The following is a 26,280-nucleotide window of genomic DNA, read 5'->3' on the forward strand; positions in this document are numbered from 1 at the left end:
TAAGGGGAGAAGGGGCTATATAATACAGTCATTGCAGATGTTTGGGTTTTGTGCTTTTATTTATTTGTTTCATTTGATCTCACAACTGAATACTAGTGTTAACCTGGATAAGTATTCCAAGTAAGGATTAACTTTACTGTTAGCAGTTTTGTTGAATTAATGGAAATATATACTTAACTCATTTACTGATTTTAATTATTGTGGGTGTTAATTATTTAACCCTTTGCTGAACTTAATACCCAAGTATAACTTGCTAAACTTTTTACAAAATAATGCATAGGGATAAATACTTAATCCCTTTTACTAACCTTTACGTGTGGGGATATGACATTTTTTAAAAATAACTTACATCCAGAGATAGCTTTATCATCTTTTTTACTGAACATAATACATAAGGTTAACTCTCAAATTCTATTTACTGAGGCTTAACACATGGGAATAAATGTTTAAACCTTCATACTGGTCTTAATGCCTAATAATCTAAACTGACCCTAGTACATGGGAGTAACTGTCTGACCCTTTTTACCGGTCTTTACACATAGGGGATATTGACTTCTTTACTGAACTTGTATGTGATGATAACCTTTATAAACATGGTTGATTAGATGCTGTCAGTACGTGGTTGATTAGATGCTGTCAGTCTTCATTTGTGTAATTCATAACATTTTTGCAGATTGGCCAACAGCTAAACATTTTGTACCTTAACGAAGGAGAGTGTAAATATATATATATATATATATACTGTTTGATTTATTCAAAATGTTTTATTTTCATACATTGTGGTTTTGTTGTCTTCTGTGCTATCTTATTCTCCTGTGGATATTTAAAAACAAAATAATTGCATAATTAACTATGTCTGTAGCAGTTCCAGTTTGAATTAAGTATAGTTACCTTAACTTCGATAATTTATTTATTTTTTTCAAATATGAGTTTAATTACTGTTGCTCCAATTAAAGGTGTGGATTCTACATGGCATAACTTAAAAGTAATGATTTAGAAATGTATTATGTAGTGCAAATGATCAAAGTGAGATTGGAAGTTATTACTTCCAATTCATTTGTAACTAACCCCAGTATTTTTCTAATAAAGTTATTTGTGACAATACATTATGTTTTTTTTTGGACTATTTTACTTTTTTTAAATATTTTCTTGTAACAGTTTTCACAGTTATTGAAGGACATCGGAGGTTTCCTCATGCTCAATTGTTGTTTAGACAAGTACGTATAGGTAGCGCCATCTTAGTCACTGTGTATTAAATTTCCGGAAAACCTAAAGTCTAAACTAATTATTAGTTATTACTAACGTAATTTTAGACAAATACATTATTTAGACTAGATCTACGACAAGGTGTGATTCAACTTCGACATCAAATAATATTTACTTGTTATTATAGTACATTTAATTTGTTGAAGTTCTGAAGAAGTCATGTGCCATAATGCAAAATGGCGTAAGTTATGCGAGTTTTCGTGTAAAAACTTGTATATTAAAATGTATGTATGATTTATAACTTTTTATATAAGGCAGAGTATTATATATATATATATATTCACGTATTTTACATAAACCTTTTATTCAGAGTTCGGATTGTTACTGCTCGGTGGAAATAAGAAGTTTTTGTGCTCGTGGTGTAACGTGAGTTTTTCCCGTCGTTTCCTTGTTATGAGACACCAGCGCTACCACTGCCCAAACCGACCACCTCACCTACTGAGGGAGAGATTCTCGTGCGACAAATGTTATAAGTCGTATTGCCGTTACGAAGTATTGCAACAACACAAATTAAATTGTCGCTGAAACACCGTAGTCTGTAAATAAATGTTAATAAAAAGTTTAAATAATGCTTTCGTGTTCTACTTCTCTTTAATTGTCCCTCATCAAGAGTGCCGTTTCGGATGAGCTCAAACGCATAGCAGTTTAGAGAAACACCAGACTACACTTATCAAAGTTTGAAACGATGTCCAGTTCTATATTCTAGGTGTGAAGGATATCAAAGATGAGATATTAAATTTTCCAGAAGGAAATACCGAACGGCTTATTAAAAATAGCAAATTTTGAAATATCTTTTAAGTTATTTGTATATTACTAGGGCTTTATTTATAAAACCTCGCACGCTACCTATCTGTGTATTTTTGTATAGTTTTTCAGGTGAACTATCTTCAGTCCGGAAGCTCGTCGAACCCCAAACAAGGAACTAAACCTTTCACATGCACTGTGTGTCATAAATCTTACAGTACAATCGCGTCTCTGCGTTCTCACCGTACTTCAGATTGCAAGAGCAGAAAAGTGTATTTTTGTCCGTCATGTGGAAGGCCTTTTGGTAGAAAATTCTCTCTCAAACGACACATTCCTACCTGTGGAACTACTATTATCTGAAGTTATGATCACACGACTAGAGGGAGCATCGGGTGATGGTATACTATGTTCTGTGACTCATATTGTTATTTTGATTTATTTTTTTCAGTTGTGTTTATAAGAAAACTGGGTGGGCCATAGCGAACCCTCAGTAAAAGAAAACGTAATTTATATTAACAGCAAACCTTCATGATTAAAACGCATAACTATTGAATCAATCTAACTTTAAAAATTTTTTACTAACCACCACTGTTATTAATGCACATAAGACGTAAGGCATAAAAAGTCGCACGAAATATAACATTAGAATTAAGAGGAGAGGGGTCGTTATGGCCCACTATATTTCCAAGAATCAATAATTAATATCCTCATGATACACAGTATTGATAATGTTACATATGAAAGCTATATACAATATGGTTTCTTTGGTTTTATTACTCGTGGTTTCTGGTTAGTTAATATTTGTTATCAGTATAATGCTATGAGAGCTTAGAAATGTTATATTCTACTACAGATATTTAGTATCAGAACAACTACTAACTTGTTATACATAAGTACCACGGTGAATTTCAACATGTAAGAAAATAATTAGTTTTAAGTTTTTCACAGGAAATGTATTTTGGTAAAATATAGGATTTCGGGGGAATATTGTTCGAGAACTACACGCGAAATATTTTGTTAGAGCTTGTTCTAGTTTTATTAATAAGTATGAAAATGTGGATATTACATTATTTTTAACGTTAAAATACTGTTTACATCTTATTAATAATTTAAAAATTCGATTTTACCATCCGAGATAACTTGTGTTTAGTTTGATACTTTTGCCAAAAAGATAAAGGTTTATAATTGTGTTATTTCAAAAGTTTAATCTGGAAATCAGATCTGTGTAGAGCTTTCTGCTTATTTTGAAGTACTTTTACATTAAAATAACAACATTGTTATAATAAAAAAAAAGTCAGTGTGTGATAGTTTTATATTCATTGTGTTGTCTTAAATGTCAGTATTTCATAGGGGACTAACTAAGTAGTAACACTATGTAATAGTAAGGCACTCGACTGGTAAATTGCTAGTTCGAATCCCCGTCATCGAACATGCTCGTCCTGTCAGCCATGGGAGCGTTATAATTCGACGGTTAGTCCCACTATTCGTTAGTATAAGAGCAACCCAAGAGTTTGGGGGGGGGGGGTGACCGGCTGCCTTTCCTCTAGCCTTTCACTGCTAAGTTAGGGACGGCTATCGCATATAGCCCTCGTGTAGCTTTGCGCGAAATTTAACAAACCCAAACTTTTATCCGTGAGGGCGTTATGAGGTAACAATCAATTCCACTATTCGTTGGTAAAGGTTAGCGCAAGAGTTAGTGGTAGGTGGTGATACTTAGCTGCCTTCCCTCTAATTCAAAATTAGGAACTGTTAGCGCCGATAGCCCTCATACTACTATATAACTTTCCGTGAAATTCAACAAAATAAACAATAAATTTTTCGGGATAATTTATTGAAATAAAGAAGAAAATGGTATACAAATTTTGTACTAAACAAAACTCAATAGTTTCCGTGAACCAGTTCAATGTGCTTTTTAAGATAATCTTTTCTACAATAAGTACTATTACAAAGGTGACACAGGTATCTCTTTCTGTTCACCAGGTGGCGTTGCATGTGTCGTAGCAGAGAGTATTTGTCATAGAATGTGTGATGACAGTACAAACACGTAGACTGACTATCTGCTCGTTCTGGATTACTTTTGTTTTCTATCCAGTGGTTCGGCAACTCCTTTATAAAACCGTCGTTTTCTGATAAGAGTAGAAATAAACATACACATGTAAAAGACAACACATAGTCTGTTTTAGGGTTATGAATTTTATACGTATATGATACATCTGGCTAAGACGACACGTTGAATTATAATAAATGCATCTTATATAACAATGAAATTCCGAAACTACACAAATATACCCATATATGCATGTTTACAGATTTAGTTGACCAGAAATAAGGGGACACCAGAAAATATACAGTATTAGCTTTTTTTAAGTTGCAAAATAAATTAAATAGATATAAAAAAGGGTATTACATGATAACTACAGTATTATTATTTTCCCGTTTACACATAAAAACTTGGAACAATTATGCATATAACATACAGTACAGTTTACATCAAAATTACTGAACCAATATTTTAGATATGTAAAGTAAACTAAGTGCTGCAAGAAATGTTCTTGATGTGAAGTTTCACGATATCACAAGAATTTAAGGAAGAAAAGAAGGCCTTCCTAGTTTGAAGGAATATATTGTTTCCGGTATTTCAACTTACCTATACACAGATGGAAACCATCTTCACAGTAGATTTCCCTCCCATTGTGAAAATCTAAGTTTGTTGATGTAGGGTCCTGTATTACGTTATAAAAGTAAGGAACAGTAATGAGACAAATTTTCTGTCATTACTACAGTGTAGTGTTTATCAAAACAAGCTTGGATGTGCTCCATGGATAAAATTACACTTTACTGTGTAGATTATGGAATGGAAAGTCTTAACGTAAATCTTTTAAACCAACTTTTTTATTAGATGCATGCAAAAAGTAAACTAGTACAGTAGTAAGGGATGGTTTAGGTTTTTCATTGATACAAGTGAAACACATTAACCGAAGTTGCTTATAGTTTTGTTATATTCTGATGTACAATTTTGTTGTTGCAAAATACTGTATCCTGTTCAGGATTAGGCTGCACGACATAAAGAAGAGTCCTGATCATACAATAAATGTAGTTCTTTAAAAAGCAGGATATTTTCCTACTTGTACACGTATGGAATGATAGTTTATGCACAAGTAATTGTTTAAAACAGTTATGTCCTACTGTCACTTCAATCATTTCCCTCAAGGCTAACGTTAACTTATTGAACAATAAACAGTCAGTTCTTATAATCTGACCAAGAATGGTTTGTGTAAACTATATCATTAAGCATCATTATGACCTAAAGGCACAACATCATCATATTTAGTGGGACAGGGCAAACTTTTTGTTGAAGAAACATATAGGTTAACACCTATGTGCATGTATTACTTAGGTAACATACCTGCCATATTTAGTAAAGTCCCTTGAAAAAACTGAGAGAAATAATTTAGTTAGAAAATGTTGTATATCTCCTCACTGAAATCTGCAGGTATCTGTTGGAATTTTAATTGGCTACATTCTCTGGAAAAGTATTAGAGGTTTGAAGACTGAGTTAAACATAATGATACAAACACATTTGTACTGAGGCAGTATATCTGACAAAATGAGGAGGTTGACTTTTCCTTTTATATTTGCCTATATCCATTGATTATAAAAGTCCTTTGACAAAATTTTATTGATTAATATTAAAATCGGAGCAAGCTATGTACTTGGACTGAAACTAAACATCAGCTTGGCTATCAGTATATCCAATTAAATATACTTTTCTTACATTTCTACTTATAAATATTAAAAGCACTGAAGTTGAGTTGAAGAAAAAAATGCTCATGTGCCTATGGTAAAATCCATAACTTCAAAGAACAGTAATTATATCAAAACGAAGTTGATTACCTGATGCATATTACTTTACTTTTGTAGGGATGGGGAAAACACAACATGTAATGGGCCTGGCCAGGTGGTTAGGGTGCTTGCCTTGCAATTTGAGGGTCTAAATCCCCATTACACCAAACATGCTTGCCCTTTCAGCCAAAGGGGTATTATAATGTGATGGTCAATCCCATTATTCATTGGTAAAAGAGTAGCCTAAGACTTGGCGATGGGTGGTGATGACTAGCTGCCTTCCCTCTAGTCTTTCACAGCTAAATTAGGGACAGCTAGTGCAGATAGCCCCCCGTGTAGCTTTGCGCAAAATTCAAAACAAACAAACACATGTAATATACCTTTTCAACACACCTGGATAAGCTTCATAACTAGATTATGGTGATAAAACTGGAAAATCCAAGCAACACTGAAGTAAAACACCTTGCTCAAAAGCTTATAAACTTGAGCAGCTGCCAGTATGCTTTATTTCTAATTAACTTATATTTTGTTAAAAATTAATTGCTGAGTATTACAATAAGAGTGTTGGAAATAAAAGTTGGCATTTATTGTCATTACTAATTACAATAGCATAAAATCTTTCATACATGTCTGAAGAGAGATTAAAAAAACCTATGTACAGTATGTTTACAAGTTACCTAAATAAACATCAAACTGTTATTGTTTCATTTACTGTGAATCATATTCATATGGAAGTCAATGAAACAGTTTTTCTTATTGTCCATACAAAATGCAACGCCACACTTTCGACACTGGATTCTGCTCCTCCTCTGGATTTTCTGTTTCCCACACACAACACACCGTCTAGGTGTGCAGCGCTGAGGAACATGTTCTCCAAGTGCAGGATAGGGGCCAAACGTATGAAGCAAATGCCAAGGATTACGAATGTCATCTTCTCCAACTTCACAATTTGAGAAAGGAAGCTGGTTTCCTGTAATTTATTAAATAAATAGCTGTAATGATAAACAGTCACATTTAATTTACATTAATGTATACACACATGCTTCTGTATTAAGAACTTTTACATTGTTGGTCTTTTTTATGTATATATAGTTGCTACAGATAATATTGTAGTAATCACCTGAATGCTTAATCCAATCTAACCCCCCTTTTGTTTTATGCTGCTGGATATATGTTAAGGAACAGCAGAACCCTGAAAGTTTGTAGCAAATCGTACAAGGAGTCTCTTTGAAGAGATCTATATAAACAACATTTGAGCTTGTAATAAAAAATAAATATTACAGTAAAAGAAGTGGCTGTACCTTGTAAAACTCCACACTATAACACAATATTTGTATTAATTTTGACATTGCAATACAAGAGAGAGTAATCCTCAGTTGTGAACAGATGTCAAAAAGATTCCTACATTTAATTGAATTTAGTTTCAATGAAAAAAAACATTAAAAGCTACTTTAATTTAATCACTAAACCAACAGCAATCATTGTTTAAGAACAGATGTTACTGACTTTAGACTGTTATAGAAAGCTTTAAAAGTCTCATTTTAATAAAGGAATTTTAACAGATATACTTCTGAATATATGCAAGTTATAGCTACTCTGAGGCAGCTTTCCCGAAATTGAACATGTAAATTTTGAATGTTTGGGTGAGGCATGGTATTCTAATAACCAATAAACACAATTTATGAATGGTTTCCAAGTGTAAAATGATTTTTAGATAATTAAAAAAGTTGCCCCAATAAAAAGAAAATCATGGTATGTTTAGTTTTGTAAGTAAATTTTAATACTTATGACCAAAACGGAAAGGTCCTATAAAAATATGTTTTGAATTTAGATAATTCCAAGTGCATGATTTCTGGATAACTAGAATCCAGTGCAAATACTAAAAATAGTTTATGCATGGATGTTGCCTCACCCTGTGATCACAAAGATAGGACAAATATTTTCTATTTAGATTAAAGGAAAATAAGAAATACATGACAAATAATTCATATATCAACCAAATGAAAAGTCAGTTATTTTGTTTTTCCAACAATAAGACAAGTTTACCAAAACAAATTGTGCTTATTACATTTGAAGAATTATATTTTTACTGAATGACAAACATCTTTTGCTCATGCCATACTTGAAAGAAAAACCATCATGTACATTGATATATGGAAACTGGAAAGTTTATATAATGTTGAGAAATAGTGCACAACTTTGCTATGGATGTTTTGGGAAGTTTTAATCTTTTTTTTTTCTTTCATGACTGTCTTTAAACAGCATGACTACAACGGTTGTAAAAAGCACCGATGCATATGCAAACAATTTTAAAGTCGAACATTAAAAATGTTTTCAGTTAAAAGTTTACACAAGGCACTTGGATTATGCAAAAAATCGTTTTTATTTTTCATTATTTAAAAATCACCTGCAGTTTATCTCAAATCAATGACACCTTACAGAATGTTAGACCAGCAACAACTCACACCAATACACTTGTCTAATATTAATGAAATATCACAGAAAAAAATCTTTGATGCATTCAAAATGCAATTTATGTTCTTAGATCGACATGCTAGCATATTCCACTTGTTAATTATTAAGTGCAAAATTTTATGATATATTGTATATCAATAACAGGCACATCGTACGATATCAGTAACAGCAGTAGTTACTTGATATTTTATTCATGTCTGCCAGAAAACTAGGTTATATAAATCTAAGCAAAATGGAGTTACCTAGCAATATAACTTTTTCTATATCTAAAATATTCAATGGTCCTCTTTTCTTTATAAAAAAAATAATATATTAAGAGTTTGATATCTTAAGTAGCAAAGACTTCTGTAAATTAAAAAAACTAAAACAATTAGATTGTCTAGTGTGAGATAAGGCAATCCTTATATATATAACTAAATCTTAACTATGAGAAGAATCTAGACACAATTTCCAGTCCTCGGAGTGTTTCCTCTGTACATGTCGTAATAAATCATGTTTTCTAACGTAAGATCTCTGACACAAAACACAGCTAAACTTTACTGTTTCATACAGATGGGCCCTTCTGTGGCGATGCATGTTTCCTGTCATAGTAAATCTTTTCCCACATATAGGGCACTGAGTCTTTTTCCATTTCCTTCCTACAAGAGATAAGATAATGACAGCCTGTACACACTCAGACTCTAGTAACTTAAACCTAAACTGTTCATTTATACAAAACAAAACTATACAGATTTATAACGTAGGTAAATAAATTACAACAGGCATTATAATAATATCCCAGATATGCTTTAAATTAACATTAAGATATTTTCCACATCAACCTGAAAAAATACTGTAATGACAACACCTTTTTTGGTTTACATGCTAAGACACCTGAAATATGCAGTTAAATATAATTAAATTCTGATCAGAGCAAGCTAGCTACTTAGATCAAAACTAAAAATCAATCTGGTAATGTTTATTTTGTTAATATGCACAAAGCTATACAATGGGCTACCTGTGCTATGTCTACCATGGGTATCAAACCCCAATTATTACCAATTCGAAGTCCTTAGACTTACTGCTGAGCCACCAGGAGTCAACTTGGTAATGAGTATAGTTAATTAAGTATACTTTTATTATTTACAAAAAATAGAATGTATTATTTCATCAGTTGTGTAATTTCACTGTTAATTATATTTTTGGTTGTGATGATATTAAGATCTTGTATTAGACCTACAGATTTTCTTGAAGGTTTTATGATACTGAAACACAGTACATCTGGCTTACTTGTCAGCGAGTCTAACTATAAGCAATATTGAAGTTCAATTTCAACTGTGTACTAAGTAAGAGAGAAAAAGTAAGTAAGTACAGATCTTATTCATCTAATGTTTGTAAACCAGTTATTAATTGAACTACTATTAATAACTTTTATATATGTTTTCTTGAAGTGATAATTTATAATGTAAAAGACATGTACAAAAAGTTATTTAAAAAGTGCAATGGAAGATATTAATAAAAAGAATCTATACCATCACACAGTGGTAACCAATCAATCAGTTATATACTATCACACAATGGTAACCAATCAGTCATATACTATCACACAGTGGTAACCAATCAGTTATATACTATCACACAGTGGTAACCAATCAATCAGTTTTTGGTTACCACTGTGTGATAGTATATAACTGATTGGTTACCACTGTGTGATAGTATATAACTGATTGGTTGGTTACCACTGCTTAGTTTGACTGATTGGTTACCACTGTGTGATAGTATATGACTGATTGGTTACCACTGTGTGATAGTATATAATCTTTAGATAAACAGATCATAAGATTAATCCCATGTTTCAATTATTAACATTGTAATCTTTAGATAAACAGATCATAAGATTAATCCCATGTTTCAATTATTAACATTGTAATCTTTAGATAAACAAATCATAAGATTAATCCTAGGTATAAGGTAGGAAAATTTGTTAGGATATGAATGAGTGCAAACTACCAATTCTATAGATTTTTAATTGTGTTAGATTTATTATTGATTACTAAAAGAAGATATTTTATTTCTCCAGGTCTAGAGTTTTTAATGAATAGGCAAGACAAACTGAAACACCAGTGTTGCTGGTGTGCAAAAGTTTTCAAGAATAAAAGGAATGCAGAACGCCATCAGTTGTATCATTGCCACGAACGACCACCAAGTTATCCTTCAGAGAGATTTATGTGTTCTCTATGTGAGAAGACATATTGTCGGCAGGAATATCTAGACCAACACAGTTGCTGGGTGAAAAGGGAAATGGCAAAAAAGTACAAAAATTTTGCACAATCTTGAATCATTGTTTCAGATAGGCCTACAATATTATTATTATTATAAGTTAGTTAACAGTCACAAGTTTTAAGGTTTTAGATTTCATATGAAAATATTCCATATGTGGTGAAATAAAAAGAGCAAGTATATATAATAAAATCATAGTTAACTTTATGTTGTGTAGTTAAGTTGTTTGTTGATGTCTAATTTAAAAGAAAAAATACAGTTATCAGATTCAGTTAATTGTCATGGGTAGATTTATTCTTTAGGAATATTGAGCAGATTTTATTTTAAAATATTTCTCATAACTGAATGATACTTTAGAAGTTTTGAAGATTTAAAAACCCTAACATGTTTGATACATCTCAGACTAAGTAAGGGTTCAGGGGAGCTAATTATTTATGTATTAAAGATAGAATCTATATTTTGAAATCCAGTGTTATAAAATTTGTAGAGTACGATTTTGGAGTCATGTCAAATATAAACTTTTTTGTTATTTGTAAAAAGTACTGTTACTCCACCTTAAGATTTTAATGTGAATGCAGGTTAAGTTACTCAGAAGTGCATGCTTTTTTTAACAAGACACTTAAAGAGCTGTTCATTGATATTCAGCATTAGCACTTACCAGTCATGATGTTTCCAGGTAACTAATATGGCTAACAATATATATATTATTATTATTTTGACTAATTACAGAAAAATAAGTTTTCCTACCAAAGAAAAAAATAAATTTTACTGAAGTTGGTGCTCCAGTGTACATTTATCTTGCAGTATAATTGATTTTTTTAAACTCCTATATAGACACTAAAACATTACCTTCCATCAGCTTAAATGCTTTGCTCAGTTGACCACAAGAAGCTTTATTTAGCAAAAATTCTCTCTTAGAGTAACTTGGTAACTCAACATGCCCAGAGCATATTTATGGGGTGTAAAGAAAAGATCTAAATAAAAAGTAAGACTTTGGGAGAAAAATTTGAAGAAATTTTTTAATTGGCTTAATAAAGAAAATAAACTCAATTTGTAAATATGTTTAACATTTTTTGTTTTTAGGTAATAGTGGAATATGATATTGACACAATTTTCATTAGAAGTTAGCATGTTCTTCTTCATTATAAGGTATGAAAAATAGTAAGGATTTAATTGTGTTATACAAGTTAATAGTATAGTATATTGCTGTGACCTCAAATGGATAAAATACTTGATACAATGAGAATTTCTTTAACCATTTAAATCTCTCAGTCATACCAGGCCTGTTTCTGAAGATGAAAAATTAACTGACTCAGTTTTGGTTGAATAATGTTGCTGTGACTGTTAAGTAACCTCTGAACCTTTAGTGGATCAGTACTTATAAACTTGACAAATTTAAGGGACTTTATAATACAATTGTAGAAGTTAGTCTTTGTGACTATTATTGTCTTAATAAAACATTTAACTTGCTGGTGTTAAGGAAGGCACACAAATATAAATAGATTTATCATTAATTATTGAACTTGTATCAGATTGATATTTTTATCATATTCAGTTGATTGCAAAATCATTGTACATAACTAATGGTTTGGAATTATTGGAAATTCTTTACATCACTCACAACATTATTGCAACTGTAGAAAAATCATTATCTATAGCATAATTTTTCAGATAATGATGAAACATATCAGAGGTATACGCATAACAATGTAGGATTAATTAGTAATAAAATATTACATACCAGTGTTTGTGAAAATAAAAAACAAACATTGTTGTTGAAAGAGCCCAAAATGTTGTTATAGCAATGCAGAAATGTTCTTTAGATAAGAGAAACTGACAGTATATTTACACTTTTGTTAGCTTTAGAGTATTAGTTATCAAAAAGAATTACATTATTTACTTTTGTCACTGTTTAGTTTGTATTTTTTATTATTGTTTTGTGAAACATATGAATAAATCAATAAAAAAAAATATATTCCAATTAGGGAATCACAGCAATGTAGAGTTATTCCTAACAATGTAGGATTAATTAGTAGTAAAAAATATTACAGACCAATGTTTATGAAAATAAAAAACAAACATTGTTGTTATAGCAATGCAGAAATGTTCTTTAGATAAGAGAAACTGACAGTATATTTACACTTTTGTTAGTTTTAAAGAATTGTTTAAAAGTACTTAAAATAATTACATTGTTATTTATGAAACACTGAGATGGTTCTGTAAAATATTTACTTTTGTCACTGTTAATTTGTATTTTTTATTATTGTTTTGCTAAACTTATGAATAAATTAATACATTTTTTTATATTCCAATTAGGGAATCACAGCAATGTAGAGTTATTCACACTTTTTTGTCACTGATCTTGACTTGATCATACTTATAGTTTCATTCTCTATAGTTAGATGGACTTGGGGATCTTTAATTAGAAGCCCCCCCAATGGACAGCAGTATGTATGTTGACTTACAATGCTAGAAACCGGGTTTTGATACCTGTGGTGGGCAGAGCACAGATAGTCCATTTTGTAGCTTTGTGCTTGATTACAAACAAACTTAATGAGAAAATGAAATTCTGGTGGGAAGGAAAGAAGGCTTCTGTTTTTTTCCCTCCATGTAATAACCATGCAAGTAGATATGATTACTACTCTTTGAAAGAGAATTACGATGCTACAAAAATATCAAATCCAGCATACTTGTATGAATATCCAAATGTCATCATCTACAAGTCATAGAGAACACATTTCTGTAAGGAAATTCTCAGAAGTGAGTTTTTTTATAAATGGTTCCTTAACTGTATAAAGGAAAAGTGCTTTAGCTCTCGCATCTTTGAAAAAATATCAGCTTCAGAAAATCTATTGAAGTAACCTGGTTTCTAGAATTAAAAAATTTATCATTACCTTTGGTGAAGTCTGTAATATGGTTTTGTTGGTACTATGTCATCTACACGCTGAAGTCTTTTTTTTTCATACTTTCATGTTCTTCATGCTTATAATGGTAAGTTTCCTGATGAGAATAGGTGCTTAATACATTAAGTTCAACTAACAGGAAAATTTTTTGAAGTTAATACTTTCAAGCAGAGATACCCAATTTAAACAGAACTGGTGTTCATCATATGAAACTATGTTAAAATCTGTTCTTGTGTTTAGAATGGGGGGGGGGAGATTCAAATTTCAGAAATATTCATTAAATCACCAAATATTGTTTTGGAGCATTTAAACTGTACTTGAGAAATAGTTAAGGAAATTGTGATTAAAGTATTAATGAATGCTCACAGAAAGGGTGGGGTGGATTTCTGACATGATAGGTTTATTGTTAGGCCATCTTTCTAATTAAAGACTCAAAATCATGAGTGTAAAAAACCTACTATTTAAACAGACGTACATAATACACAGATGCTGGTGACTGTACTGGGTAAACTTAAGTAATGAGGCAAGAAATGCTAAGGAAAATAAAAATGTTTATCCAGTAGTGAGTAAAGATAAACTAGCTTAGTTTGACTGATTGGTTACCATTGTGTGATAGTATATGACTGATTGTTACCATTGTGTGATAGTATATGACTGGTTGGTTACCACTGTGAGTGAAGATAAACTAGCTTAGTTTGACTGATTGGTTATCACTGTGTGGTAGTATATGACTGATTGGTTATCACTGTGTGGTAGTATATGACTGATTGGTTACCACTGTGTGATAATATATGACTGATTGGTTATCACTGTGTGATAGTAAATGACTGATTGATTACCACTGTGTGGTAGTATGTGACTGATTGGTTACCACTGCGTGATAGTATATAACTGATTGGTTACCATTGTGTGATAGTATATGACTGATTGGTTACCACTGTGTGATAGTATGTAACTGATTGGTTACCATTGTGTGATAGTATATAACTGATTGGTTACCACTGTGTGATAGTATATAACTGATTGGTTACCATTGTGTGATAGTATATGACTTGTTGGTTACCACTGTGTGATAGTATATAACTGATTGGTTACCATTGTGTGATAGTATATGACTGGTTGGTTACCACTGTGTGATAGTATATAACTGATTGATTACCACTGTGTGATAGTATATAACTGATTGGTTACCACTGTGTGATAGTATATAACTGATTGGTTACCATTGTGTGATAGTATATGACTTGGTTACCACTGTGAGTGAAGATAAACTAGCTTAGTTTGACTGATTGGTTACCACTGTGTGATAGTATATGACTGGTTGGTTACCACTGTGAGTGAAGATAAACTAGCTTAGTTTGACTGATTGGTTACCATTGTGTGATAGTATATGACTGATTGATTACCACTGTGAGTAAAGATAAACTAGCTTAGTTTGACTGATTGGTTACCACTGTGTGATAGTATATAACTGGTTGGTTACCACTGTGAGTGAAGATAAACTAGCTTAGTTTGACTGATTGGTTACCACTGTGTGATAGTATATAACTGATTGGTTACCATTGTGTGATAGTATATGACTGGTTGGTTACCATTGTGTGATAGTATATGACTGGTTGGTTACCATTGTGTGATAGTATATGACTGGTTGGTTACCACTGTGTGATAGTATATAACTGATTGGTTACCACTGTGTGATAGTATATGACTGATTGGTTACCATTGTGTGATATTATATGACTGGTTGGTTACCACTGTATGATAGTATATGACTGATTGGTTACCACTGTGTGATAGTATATGACTGGTTGGTTACCATTGTGTGATAGTATATAACTGATTGGTTACCACTGTGTGATAGTATATCTGATTGGTTGGTTACCACTGCTTAGTTTGACTGATTGGTTACCACTGTGTGATAGTATATGACAGGTTGGTTACCACTGTGTGATAGTATATGACTGATTGGTTACCACTGTGTGATAGTATATAACTGATTGGACAATGTTAATAATTGAAACAAATAAGCATACTATTATTTCCTATCGAAAACTGATCAAAATTTTAACAATGACATTTAATTATTCTGATTAACACATGCTTAGATATCTATATTGTCTAATGTGTGTTAACAGCAAGTTTTGTTGAAGTTAAAAAGATGCGTGCACATATGTCAGAGACTCTACAAAACTGCCTTAACTGATTTCAACAACGTAATAAGAAATTGATTGTCCAGTATATATTGTATGAACATTCAGCTCCTGTAATCAAAAACACAACACACTTGAATTACAATACATAGTTTTATTTTCATCATTTACAAGAGTTCAATTTCATAATCAAATACAAATTATATAAAAATTACAGAAGTGCTTACATACAGTCATTAAAGAAGAATGAGTGGGTAGGAAACATTAACTTGCACAAGGCAGAAATCTTGTACCACAATCATCTGAACACAGCTGTCATGATGGTAATAGCCAAGTTATTAGCTAACACTATAACTAAACCAAGTTGAATATGACTTTAGGTATATATTTATATAGAAACAGTTTTTCTTTAAGATGTCCAATTCATATATTTTTAATTACAGCACAATTTGGATTACAGCAGTGCTGTTTCAAAATACCCAGAGGGCTGGGGACTTCCCCCAGTAAAATATGCATCTGGACCCAGTGCCTTTTTTGCATATCAACCACTACATTTACACAGTTAATAACTTCATCACTAATTTGAATTTAAGTACAATCCTACAAACTCGTTTGTGACTTAAATCAGCGTTAGCTCAGTTTTTCTGCTACCATTTTTTAACACACTGGCTGGAATATTGATCAATTCATTTACCCCATTACTGTTACTGTTTTTCTTGATTGTAAATGATATCTTTGTGTAGGTTGTGCAAGTTGTTCTGAGTTAGAATTTAAAAAAGAAGTTTAAAAGGTATGATTTCATTACAATAAATGAAGTCGGATCAAACGTGCTCTTTTTGTTAAACTTTACTATCTTGCCCAACTTTTGGGAGGACCTTGTTCAAGGGGAATGTGTACTGGGCTCACTCCCCTTAAGGGACACTATGATAAAATTTTCCATTGATAATCTAAACATACTCAAATTTTTTATGTGGTCATTTAGTTATAATTTATTGTATCGTACATATGGGAAATATAGAAAAGAGCCATATGAATTCATTTTCAAGTTGGCTTTGCTCCTGAACATCCTAACAAGGGGTACTGCCCCCTTGACCTGGGCTGGAGGAAGAACCTCAGACCCCCTTTTACTTTAAATAATAATGAAAGCCCTGGTACAGTTTTCCACTTTGCTCAGGTTAGTTTGATTTTAGCTGTTCAGTTCAACTAAAATATGTTCTTTGCTTCATTAAACAACATTTTTTGCCAGTAACCTAATTTCTCTAGTATTCCACTAGAAATGGTATAACTTTACTGTCAGACAGAGTTTATGTTATCATTTGAAAATTAAATGTTATACAAACTGTATGTTTTTTCTAAAATAGAAGGTTGCGATGCCCAGTCACTCTTCATCACAAGAAATGACATACGAGAGAATATGCAAAACTGAATCAATGTGTGTGGAATTCCAAACAATTCTCAAAGCTTACCAGCATAAACTGTGTCACATGTTTGACTTACATCATGTGATGTGGCGTATAAAGCATAACCTGACAAAACACCAAGTGTTGATTGATAATTTGTGTGATCTTGCATCACAATAAAAACTTTAATCTAATTTTTCTCATAAGATGAATACAGATATAGTTTAAACCCAGGCTTTTTATGCCGTGAACCCAGCCAAGCTGCGGAGCTCTGGTTTTGAGAGTAAGGCCTTGTCAGCAGCAGTGTGCAACATATAAAGTTGCAGATGATTATACACTTTCCTAACTGGACAATCATATAGGGACATTAAAAAAATGGGATTTAAATTATTATTGGTCTTATTGTGATTTAATATTACACACATTACTGAACAGATCATGCTTGACTGAGAGTTTCAGTTCTTTCCATAAAAAGTTAACGAACAAACACACCTAAAGAGTATATTTAATACTTGTATAATCTTTATTTTTTAACTTTATATAAATTCCAGTTTTAATAGAAATTAATAACTTATTGTATATATTTAAAAAGGTGACTCCGTATCAGAATACTTACATCAATACTACAGTGTTTTTATTCAGTGGTTTAAAAATCTTTAATTTTTTTACGTGTTCTGTAAAAGTTAAATGACTCTTTAACTAACAGTAATGGTTAATATTTAATATAATATATCTATTTATTTTTTCATTTTTTACATGATTATATACTTTTACTATAAAGATTATTGTTAACTTATTACATGGATTTAAGACTAACCTAAGTTCACCAACCCATGAGATGCTATTGGGATTAAAGCAAGGATACCCAACTGATAAAACCTTGCATTCTAATTATTATACATAAGAATGTAAGAACAGTGCATTAAATTGATTATATTCATTACTGGATTAATTTTCAGTTCTGTTCCTTCCATTCATTGAACATAAAATATATGCCTGCACTAATAATGTGAAAAAGGAGTACCAGTGTAACCCACCCCATCCAAAACATATGTATAATTAATCAACAATGTTGTCCAAAAAGTCTGAATGATAATAACACTATCTTCCATTTAACTTTTGTTATAGTTGAATGTCTATTTATTTTCCAATCGAATAGTTAATGTTACTCTACTTTGTTTTGCTTTTTATTTATTATCATGTTATTTAACCAACAATTTTATATTAAGAAAGGTTATAACTGTTAACCTGCTTGGAATGGTGATTGTTAAATAAAGATTGGTTTTGCTTAACTCAGCTGCAGTTTTTTTGGTATAATATGGTATTAAAATATGAATGACAATAAAATGCATAATAGAAATACCATTTACATTTAAGTCATCTTCATAGATTAAAAATAAATAAGATTTCTGAATTACCTTTAAGGCTTTCACACTTCATCATGGTCTTCTTAACCTGTTCTTGCATAGCAACACCATATGACAACACATCTTGCATGACAATACCATATGATGCTAGGATTTTCAAAGTACTACTAGCGATAGTAATAAAATATTATTATTATTTTATTCACTTATGCATGAAGAGGTTAAGAGTTTACAAATTAATTTGTTAAAAAAAAAGTAGTTGAGTGGAAAAGCTAGTAAATGGAGTTTGGCAACAAAGAATGAAAAGTACACAGTAATAATAGGACTGATTAAACACGTATGGTCAAGCACCAAATTATTACCTTACCTGTTGTTTTTTTGTAATTAATGTTTTAGATTTCAGCTTAATCTGCATTCAATTTTACTTTAATACATATTCTTCTAATGGTTTAAATAACATCAGAAACTCATGCTCTTGAGTTCTTTTTATACTTCAATCAAACTACCAAAAGCACTCAAAACATACAATAACTACTAGATGCACAATGCTTTTCAAAATAACTTGCGTTATAGAAATACAAAATACATTAAAGCTAACTGCTCCCCATCTGTCCGTAGACATCATACAAATACTTCATAACAGTACAAACAGTGATAATATATAAGACTAATAAATAATGCTCCAACATAACTTCAAAATAAGAAGTCTTAAAGAAATTATGTAATTTTCTCTCTTAAATCTATTTACCAATTTTTTTACTGTGGAACTTTCGAACATGTAAGCTTAAGTTTTCTATCCTAGTATATACTTTATCACATAAATTACATTTATACTCTTTACGATTTTTATGCTGCCTACTGACGTGCATTGCTAATGATTTTTTAGAGCTAAGACTACTTCCACATTCATTGCACATAAAGTTATGAGAAAATCCATTTTCTGTTTCTGGTTGACATTCTTGAAATTCATCCAATAAATAGTTTTCACTCAATAGAACTACTTCAGAACTTTGAACATTTGACACAAAACTTTCATGTTCCTGGATTTTTTGTTCAAAGTGGCCAATAATTCCTTCCATCATAGGACTATATTTACAAATATTCAAAGGTAAACTTCTGTTTTTTCTTCCAAATTCCATTTTACCTAAGGAGTGAAAAAACAAATAATTTACATAACACAATTAATATTATATGTCAATTTAACAAGTACATGAAGGTGCATCCATAATTAGTGATTTACACTAAAAATTTGGCAGTTAAACAAAATATGTCTTTTAAGAGTGAAGTTTTCTGTATGAAAAAAAAACTTAAGTCTTTTGTCCAAACCACATCTGTCATATGATATTATTAAAATTCATAATTTATGAACTATGAACCTAAGTTTTGAATTAGTCACTGACATATATGTCTTAAAATACAATTGATAAATGGCAGTTTTTCAGTCTTACAAATTGATATAATGAAATGACAAATTACATACAATAGCAATACAATTACAAAATCTTTCTATGTACCTTTTATAAATAAAGATAATGCTAATTTTCATTGTTTAATAATCTGTTGTGCTGTAAATCCACAAATGGTAATAGTTTTCAGTAAAGTTTAACTACAACCAATTCATCCAGTTTAAACAAGTTTTACTTTCACAAAGTTTTACATTTCTACATTAAAGATTTCAAGTTTCTCATTACAATATACTTTTATATTTTTTCTGTGTTATTTTATGTTATGCTCTATCAATATTACAAATGAAAGAAAATTTACTTGAAGACACAACAATATACTAACATATCAAACATAAAGACACACTCATAACTTAGAAATTTATTGTTAACCCTAAATATATGAAGTATCAATGCACTTTTGAAACTGAATTTCATATTCAAGGTCATTAGTTTTTTGATTTTTTTCAATGTGATTTTTTCGCACGTGTAAATTCAAATTTTCTGTTCTAGTATAAACTTTATCACATAAGTGACATTTGTATTCCTTGCGATTTCTGTGTTGTCTGCTAATATGGACAACTAAGGACTTCTTAGAACCAAGAAAACTTCCACACATGCTACACTTAAAACCCTGAAATCCTTCAATGTTGTCTTTTTGATGATCTTGGAATTCTTCTAATAAATGATTCCAGGTAAATTGAACTTCAAGATTTTTAAATTCAGATTCTTCTGGATGAAACAACTGTTTTCCATGATTCTTGTTAATAGCAAAATCCCTTTTTATTTCCGATGCACTTATGTGAGCATACGCATTTTTGAACAAATTGCTACTTTTTCTTCCAAAATCTGAATTACCTAAGAAATACAGAAATACAGATTTTTACAATAAGAATGACATTAAAAGAAGAAAAAAAAAGTATTCATTTCAGTACTATTCTATGACAATATGTATCTCTACAATACAGAAACTGTCATACAAAACCATATAATAACACATCCATATTTTCTGAACACTTACTGAAGTAATTAAATAACTTCATGTTACAAAAACAATATCAGAAGTACTTAAATATTTTTATGCAAGTCTTAACAACTCATTTTGCATTCAAGTCTAATTACTGTAAGCAATCAATTCAGTCTACACTTTATTAAAAATGTCACTGTTATCTAAAACTCTGATACTTTACTCCTGGATCTTTCAAATCAATTATCTATTTTAAAACTTGCTTCTTTAAAACAGTCTATTCACAAAAAAATACATAGATTTAATTTACATATCTGGTGAGTAAATGCTTATGCACAAGTTTTTATAATTAATGTAATTGAAATGACAGAGCTTCAATGAGTTAAGGTGTTTTTATAGACTAAATAAAGTCTATCAGTCTAAGATTTCAGTTTTTATCAACTTTTATCTGTCTTCTGGTGCTGTCTTTACAATTACAGTTGTATGGTGTTTTTTTTTCATAATTCTCCTTTTCTGTTGGAACAGGTTTTTCATACAACAGATTTAAATGTTTCTTCTCAACAGTGGACTTCAGTTTTCATTTGTTACTTTGATCCACAGGAGTAACTACAATAAAATAAAAAGAAATTAACACAATGAACATTAATTCCTGGCATTTTTTTCCCTGCTGATACAAAAAAGTACTTCTTTGTAAATACATCCCAGGAAAGTGACCTTTATTCACTATGTATTACATTCTTGTGAATGATTCATACTGAAATTTTAAACAGGAAATAGTAATATACAACACTAGTTTAAACTAAGCCTCAGAAAAGAAATTCTATAACCCTTCCTAACTTATCTTAAATGCTGCACACTGAGTACACTTGTAATGATGCAAGAGTTTCATAAAACACCAAAATGAATTACCCTTATAACTGAAATCTTGAGCGATCGCTTCTACCATCTGGCTGAAAATCCCAAATTATCCATCAGATGGTGACAGTGTCTAATAATATTTATGTCTCTTTGGTTGAAAACTAATCTGAACCATGTTACTATCCACCTTTTATAAATAGACCAGAAATTTTATAAGGTATGTTGATAATTATTAGGACATCATGAAAATAATTCCAGAAGAATGCACAAAAAAATTATGGGTTTAAAGAGTTAAGATAGATAATGGCAAGCTACATGCACAAATTTCTAAAAAGTAAAAATTTTATTTTTCATGCAAACAAATACTGCACAATTAACAATGAAATACAATGTCTATAGTATACATGAACAAGAAGTTACAGCTACAAGTAGTTAACAAGTCATTTGAAGTAAAGAGAAACAAAAAAAAAGTATTACAAAAAAAAGAGCCAAATCATGTCAATATACTTTATATGCCTAAATATGCTCCATTTAAAATGGCATCCTACAAATATATTCAATGGTACATGTTTGTAAAAAAAATGAACTAATTGTTTGTAACAGCAACTGTAAGTTTATAATTGTAAATGTTTTAGGAAAGAAGTATTATTCCCATCAGAGTGTTTGTGTATATTTATATATATACACACACACACACATATATATACATACATACATTCAAAATGCTAATTAACAAAAATGAATTTTAGCAGGGCAATATTTTACCATTACCATGGTACTATTGGTGACAGGAAGTCAAGGCTTTCACGGGAAACTGGGCAAGTGAAACTTCTCACAAGATTTGTTTGATCACAGAAAACTTCCTTAGAAAAAAACATAAACTTTTTGCATCCCAATACTGTGTACAAGCCAGAGAGGTATCACAGGAAATTCTAAGGTGAATGAAAGTTCCCCAAAAAATATCACCCTGACTCTTAGTACAAAAATTCTTAATCACAGCTTTTTATCATAGTTTAGTAGATATTGAGGAGTTTTAGGTATATTATAAAATTTATTATTTTCTGTTACACAACAATAAAGATATGATAAAAGAATATATTGAATAGGTATCTTACTCACAAATATATGTATATATAAAAAACTTTTATTAATACTGTAGTAGTTGGCTCTGTTCTTGACAATCTACTGCTGATAATGATGACACAAAAACATTTCCTATGCGGATGGTTTGATAAGAAAAAAAAACAAAAAACTACACAATATTGTTAACTAAACAGTCATTCAGTTTTAGGTTAATGCTTTCATACTTAAAGTACTTACTCCATCAGTAAAAATGTACAGTTATGGCAAGTCAAATTCAATCTTTTGTTTGCTAAAAAAACTCAACTTCTGTAAATTTAAACACATAGATAAATAATGTTTCAATGTATTTTGAATACTTACTATAGGCTTGATAGCAAAGGATATTTCCCAGTTATGATGGGACACAATGGCCTGATTTCCAAGTGAAGGACATTTTTCATTATATGGTAATTATCTATATACATGTCCATGTTTCCCATAACTTTGTTCGTGCAAAAAGAAAAATAATTTGATTCATTAACCAAAACAGCATTCATACAGCAGATGTTATAATCAGTTATACATAAATGGTTTTCAAACAATAATTAGAGGACCAGAACTAAATACAAGTTAAAGAAATATATTCGTTTTTTTATTCTCTTGAAGTAATAATGCTATGCATCTTCTGAGACTCAGTATGGAATAATGGTATTAATTTTTAGACTATCTAAAAGACTGGCCCTAAGATGACATTAAACAAACTCCCACAATTTTACTAAAAAAATATTACATTTCCTAGATTCTTAAAGATACATGTTCATTTAAAAATATAGTATATACATGAGAAATTATTATTTTGAGTTATTTATCTATATAAATGTAACTTAACATATTTTTATTTTGTCACGATAACCACATTTCTACTTGTTCTTATTTAAAAGGAATTATAATGCTACACCAATCAAAACACTTCACTAAAAGCTATTGACACACATTTATATCAGTTACCCATATTGGTACAAGATTTTAATATTTCATCAGTACAAATTGTTCTAACATACCAACAACAAGGAACCACTTGATTCTTCATGGCTGTCCTTTTACACCCGTATTTGAGAAAAACTTAAACCCTCTTTAATTTTCAGAGAGCCATCAATTCCCTTCTTACACTCTTGTAAAGTGCCTACCTCTCTTAGTGCTAAGAGACAACATTCTACAAACCAATCATCCTATTAAAATAAAACTGTCTTAACTTGTCTTTTCCAAATTTAAACTTGTGACCTCTTGTCTTCAGAACAAAGCATAAAGAAATCAGAGGTCCTTATCCTATCAATCCCACAGATAATGGGGATTTTCAGAGATCTTAACCTATCTTTACAAGATAACCCTGCCATACCAAAAATCATCCTGGTAGTCCTCCTTTAAACCCTTTCTATTAAGTCAATATCTCTTCTTAGATAAGGAGACAAAAACTGTACACAATATTTAAGTTACCTTTTTTGGCTTGTAATTGCTATGTCTATAAATACACCTTAAAGATCCACTAGCTTTACTGCTAGCAACAGAACACTGACTCGTTGACTTGAGTGGCTTACCCATTATAATGTCAAGAGCCTTTGCTTCAATCAAAACTTAAGGAGGTTCCCATCTATATTACACAAGTTATCTAAATCATAAACCATATGTATTAGCTTACAATTAATTTAATAAAAGATCATTTGCCAAATACTTGTCAAAACTTATCAACTGATTCAAGTCATTTTGTACAACTTTAATGTTCTCAAAACAGTTATAGATAATAAAGGGTTTAATGTCATCACAAAAATGTACTAATTTACAAATTATGCCCCTATTAACATAATTAATGTAAAAAAAGCAGGCACTAATCCCTGGAACACTTCACTAGTAATAAGGGTCCAAGTTAACTTGCTTGGCTCCATTAATAACAATCTTTCACTCTCTTTCAACCAAGCATCCAACAATTAACTATTTTTTTCCAACAACTATGATGTGTGGCTCCTTATCAAAAGCTTTTTGAAAATGTATGTATACCAATTCCAAACCTTTTCCATCCTCCAAATAATATCCTCAAAAAAGTTAGAATATTAGTAATGCAAGATTTCTCTTTAGTGAATCCATGCTTTATTTTATATCATATTTCACTAAAATACTTTGAAAAGCTTCTTTTATCATACTCTATACAATTTTATTCACTACACATATAAGACTAAGTCAGTTCAAGACATAATACAAAAAACACACATAATGTCACACTTTACACTGGATAAGCTACTGGCTGTAGAGGCAAAAGGGATGAAAAACATTAGGATTAACATAGCAGGAGCAGGAAGTTAATGTAATTTTCAGATAGTGACCCAAACAACTGGCTGATTTAATAATTAGCCAAGATGTAACTATGTAGCCCTTTAATTACCACTGAGGCCCATATATTCCAACATGATGACTTGAGTAATTTTACATTTTGCCTGTAACTTATAACATTCAAGTGCACAACTAAAATGTTGACCAAAATCTTGGATAAAATCATTTATTTTCTCTAGTAAGATATACAGAATACCCCAGGAGGAATTACTGGAAATAAATTTAATTGCAATATCAACGGTATTTTCATTTTGATATTTCATGTAACTTGTATGTTATTATAGTTATCTAAACATTGCAGCCAACTCAGTAATGGTCCCACAAAAGTAATTTGATACATAAAAAGTTTAAAACATTTTCTTAAATTTAAAACAGGAGGGGCACATAATGTGTCATAGGTATCCCTAAATCATGTCAGAGTTAGCAGAACACACAAACAGTTAGAAGTAACTGAGATAGGCTTACCACCCTATACATACGCAAAAGCAATCCAGCCTTAATACAACTAGCACTACTAGTACAATTTTACTATTCATATTATTAGTATTATACTTTCGTAGTTATTGTATTAGTAGTGCAAGAACTACTTCTAGAGATACAGTGTACTAGTATTAAATGTTGGCCCAATACTATATAACTTATAAACAGTCAACTTATATTTAATTAGATTCTAAAATAAAATACTTTTAACTAATACTACTACTAGTAACAGTAACAACTAAGTTTAGGGTCGTCTCATCAGTGACATTAACAGTGTTACTTGCTTGCTTAAATTATCTCAATATTTTTTTCTTCCTTTTTTAACCATGTGTCATTAACATTTCGAATAAACTAGTGGTGAAATATCGTTGTCATTTCATTTGTTTTTTAATACTGTACTCTTACGCTAAAAAGTTGAAATTCCTTAATCTTGTCCCATATTTCAACTTCAAGCTCCACCATTTTGAACTTCTGAGTGACGTCAAAGGTCGGAAATATCTTTCAATACAATATAATAAATTTAACAATAAAACAACAATATAAAACTACAGAACATTATGATACTTAAAATTGATTATTTAATAATAATATTAAAGGTTAGAGAGAAATAGTATTAGCCTCAGATATGATATTGAGAACTGCATGTAAGTTACTAAATGAATTAATTAATACGATACACAAA

General features: G+C 30.7%; 3 protein-coding genes and 2 long non-coding RNA genes across 5 annotated transcripts; all 5 read right to left on the reverse strand.

Annotated features, from left to right (window-relative positions):
• Window positions 1–3,824: 3,824 nt before the first annotated feature.
• LOC111088163 lies at window positions 3,825–6,054 on the reverse strand. The gene is made up of 2 exons (XR_002612770.1): window positions 4,658–6,054; window positions 3,825–4,136 (listed from the first exon to the last, which is right to left on the reverse strand). It is a non-coding gene; the product is annotated as an uncharacterized LOC111088163 (long non-coding RNA).
• Window positions 6,055–6,415: 361 nt separating this feature from the next.
• LOC111088156 (zinc finger protein 530-like) lies at window positions 6,416–9,439 on the reverse strand. Its single transcript, XM_022397343.1, has 2 exons — window positions 8,754–9,439; window positions 6,416–6,823 (listed from the first exon to the last, which is right to left on the reverse strand). Exons 1-2 carry the CDS (start codon window positions 8,914–8,916, stop codon window positions 6,558–6,560), a joined length of 429 nt encoding a protein of 142 aa, XP_022253051.1. The 5' UTR covers window positions 8,917–9,439; the 3' UTR covers window positions 6,416–6,557.
• An 8,249-nt stretch (window positions 9,440–17,688) lies between these two features.
• Window positions 17,689–21,393, reverse strand: LOC111088157 (zinc finger protein 600-like; the record flags this gene model as incomplete). Its single annotated transcript, XM_022397344.1, has 2 exons — window positions 17,689–20,707; window positions 21,294–21,393. Coding segments are annotated over 2 exons (564 nt in total), but the record flags the coding sequence as incomplete, so codon positions are not given.
• Window positions 19,148–19,546, reverse strand: LOC111088155 (zinc finger protein 665-like). Its single transcript, XM_022397342.1, has one exon. It carries the CDS (start codon window positions 19,544–19,546, stop codon window positions 19,148–19,150), a length of 399 nt encoding a protein of 132 aa, XP_022253050.1.
• A 35-nt stretch (window positions 21,394–21,428) lies between the features above and the next one.
• Window positions 21,429–26,072, reverse strand: LOC106468950. The gene is made up of 3 exons (XR_002612768.1): window positions 26,004–26,072; window positions 23,118–23,238; window positions 21,429–21,861 (listed from the first exon to the last, which is right to left on the reverse strand). It is a non-coding gene; the product is annotated as an uncharacterized LOC106468950 (long non-coding RNA).
• Between the last annotated feature and the right edge of the window lie 208 nt (window positions 26,073–26,280).

This window comes from Limulus polyphemus, unplaced genomic scaffold, assembly GCF_000517525.1.
Source record: "Limulus polyphemus unplaced genomic scaffold, Limulus_polyphemus-2.1.2 Scaffold3232, whole genome shotgun sequence".
Taxonomy (NCBI): Eukaryota; Metazoa; Arthropoda; class Merostomata; order Xiphosura; family Limulidae; genus Limulus; species Limulus polyphemus.

Excerpts from the sequence above, each read along its gene's own strand:
- LOC111088156 (XM_022397343.1), bottom strand. The coding sequence starts at position 8,916 with ATGACAGGAAACATGCATCGCCACAGAAGGGCCCATCTGTATGAAACA. Across the intron at positions 6,824-8,753 it reads GTGTCTAGATTCTTCTCATA|GAAACCAGCTTCCTTTCTCA; the intron begins GTTAAGATTTAG and ends AATAAATTACAG.
- LOC111088155 (XM_022397342.1), bottom strand. The coding sequence starts at position 19,546 with ATGGAATTTGGAAGAAAAAACAGAAGTTTACCTTTGAATATTTGTAAA.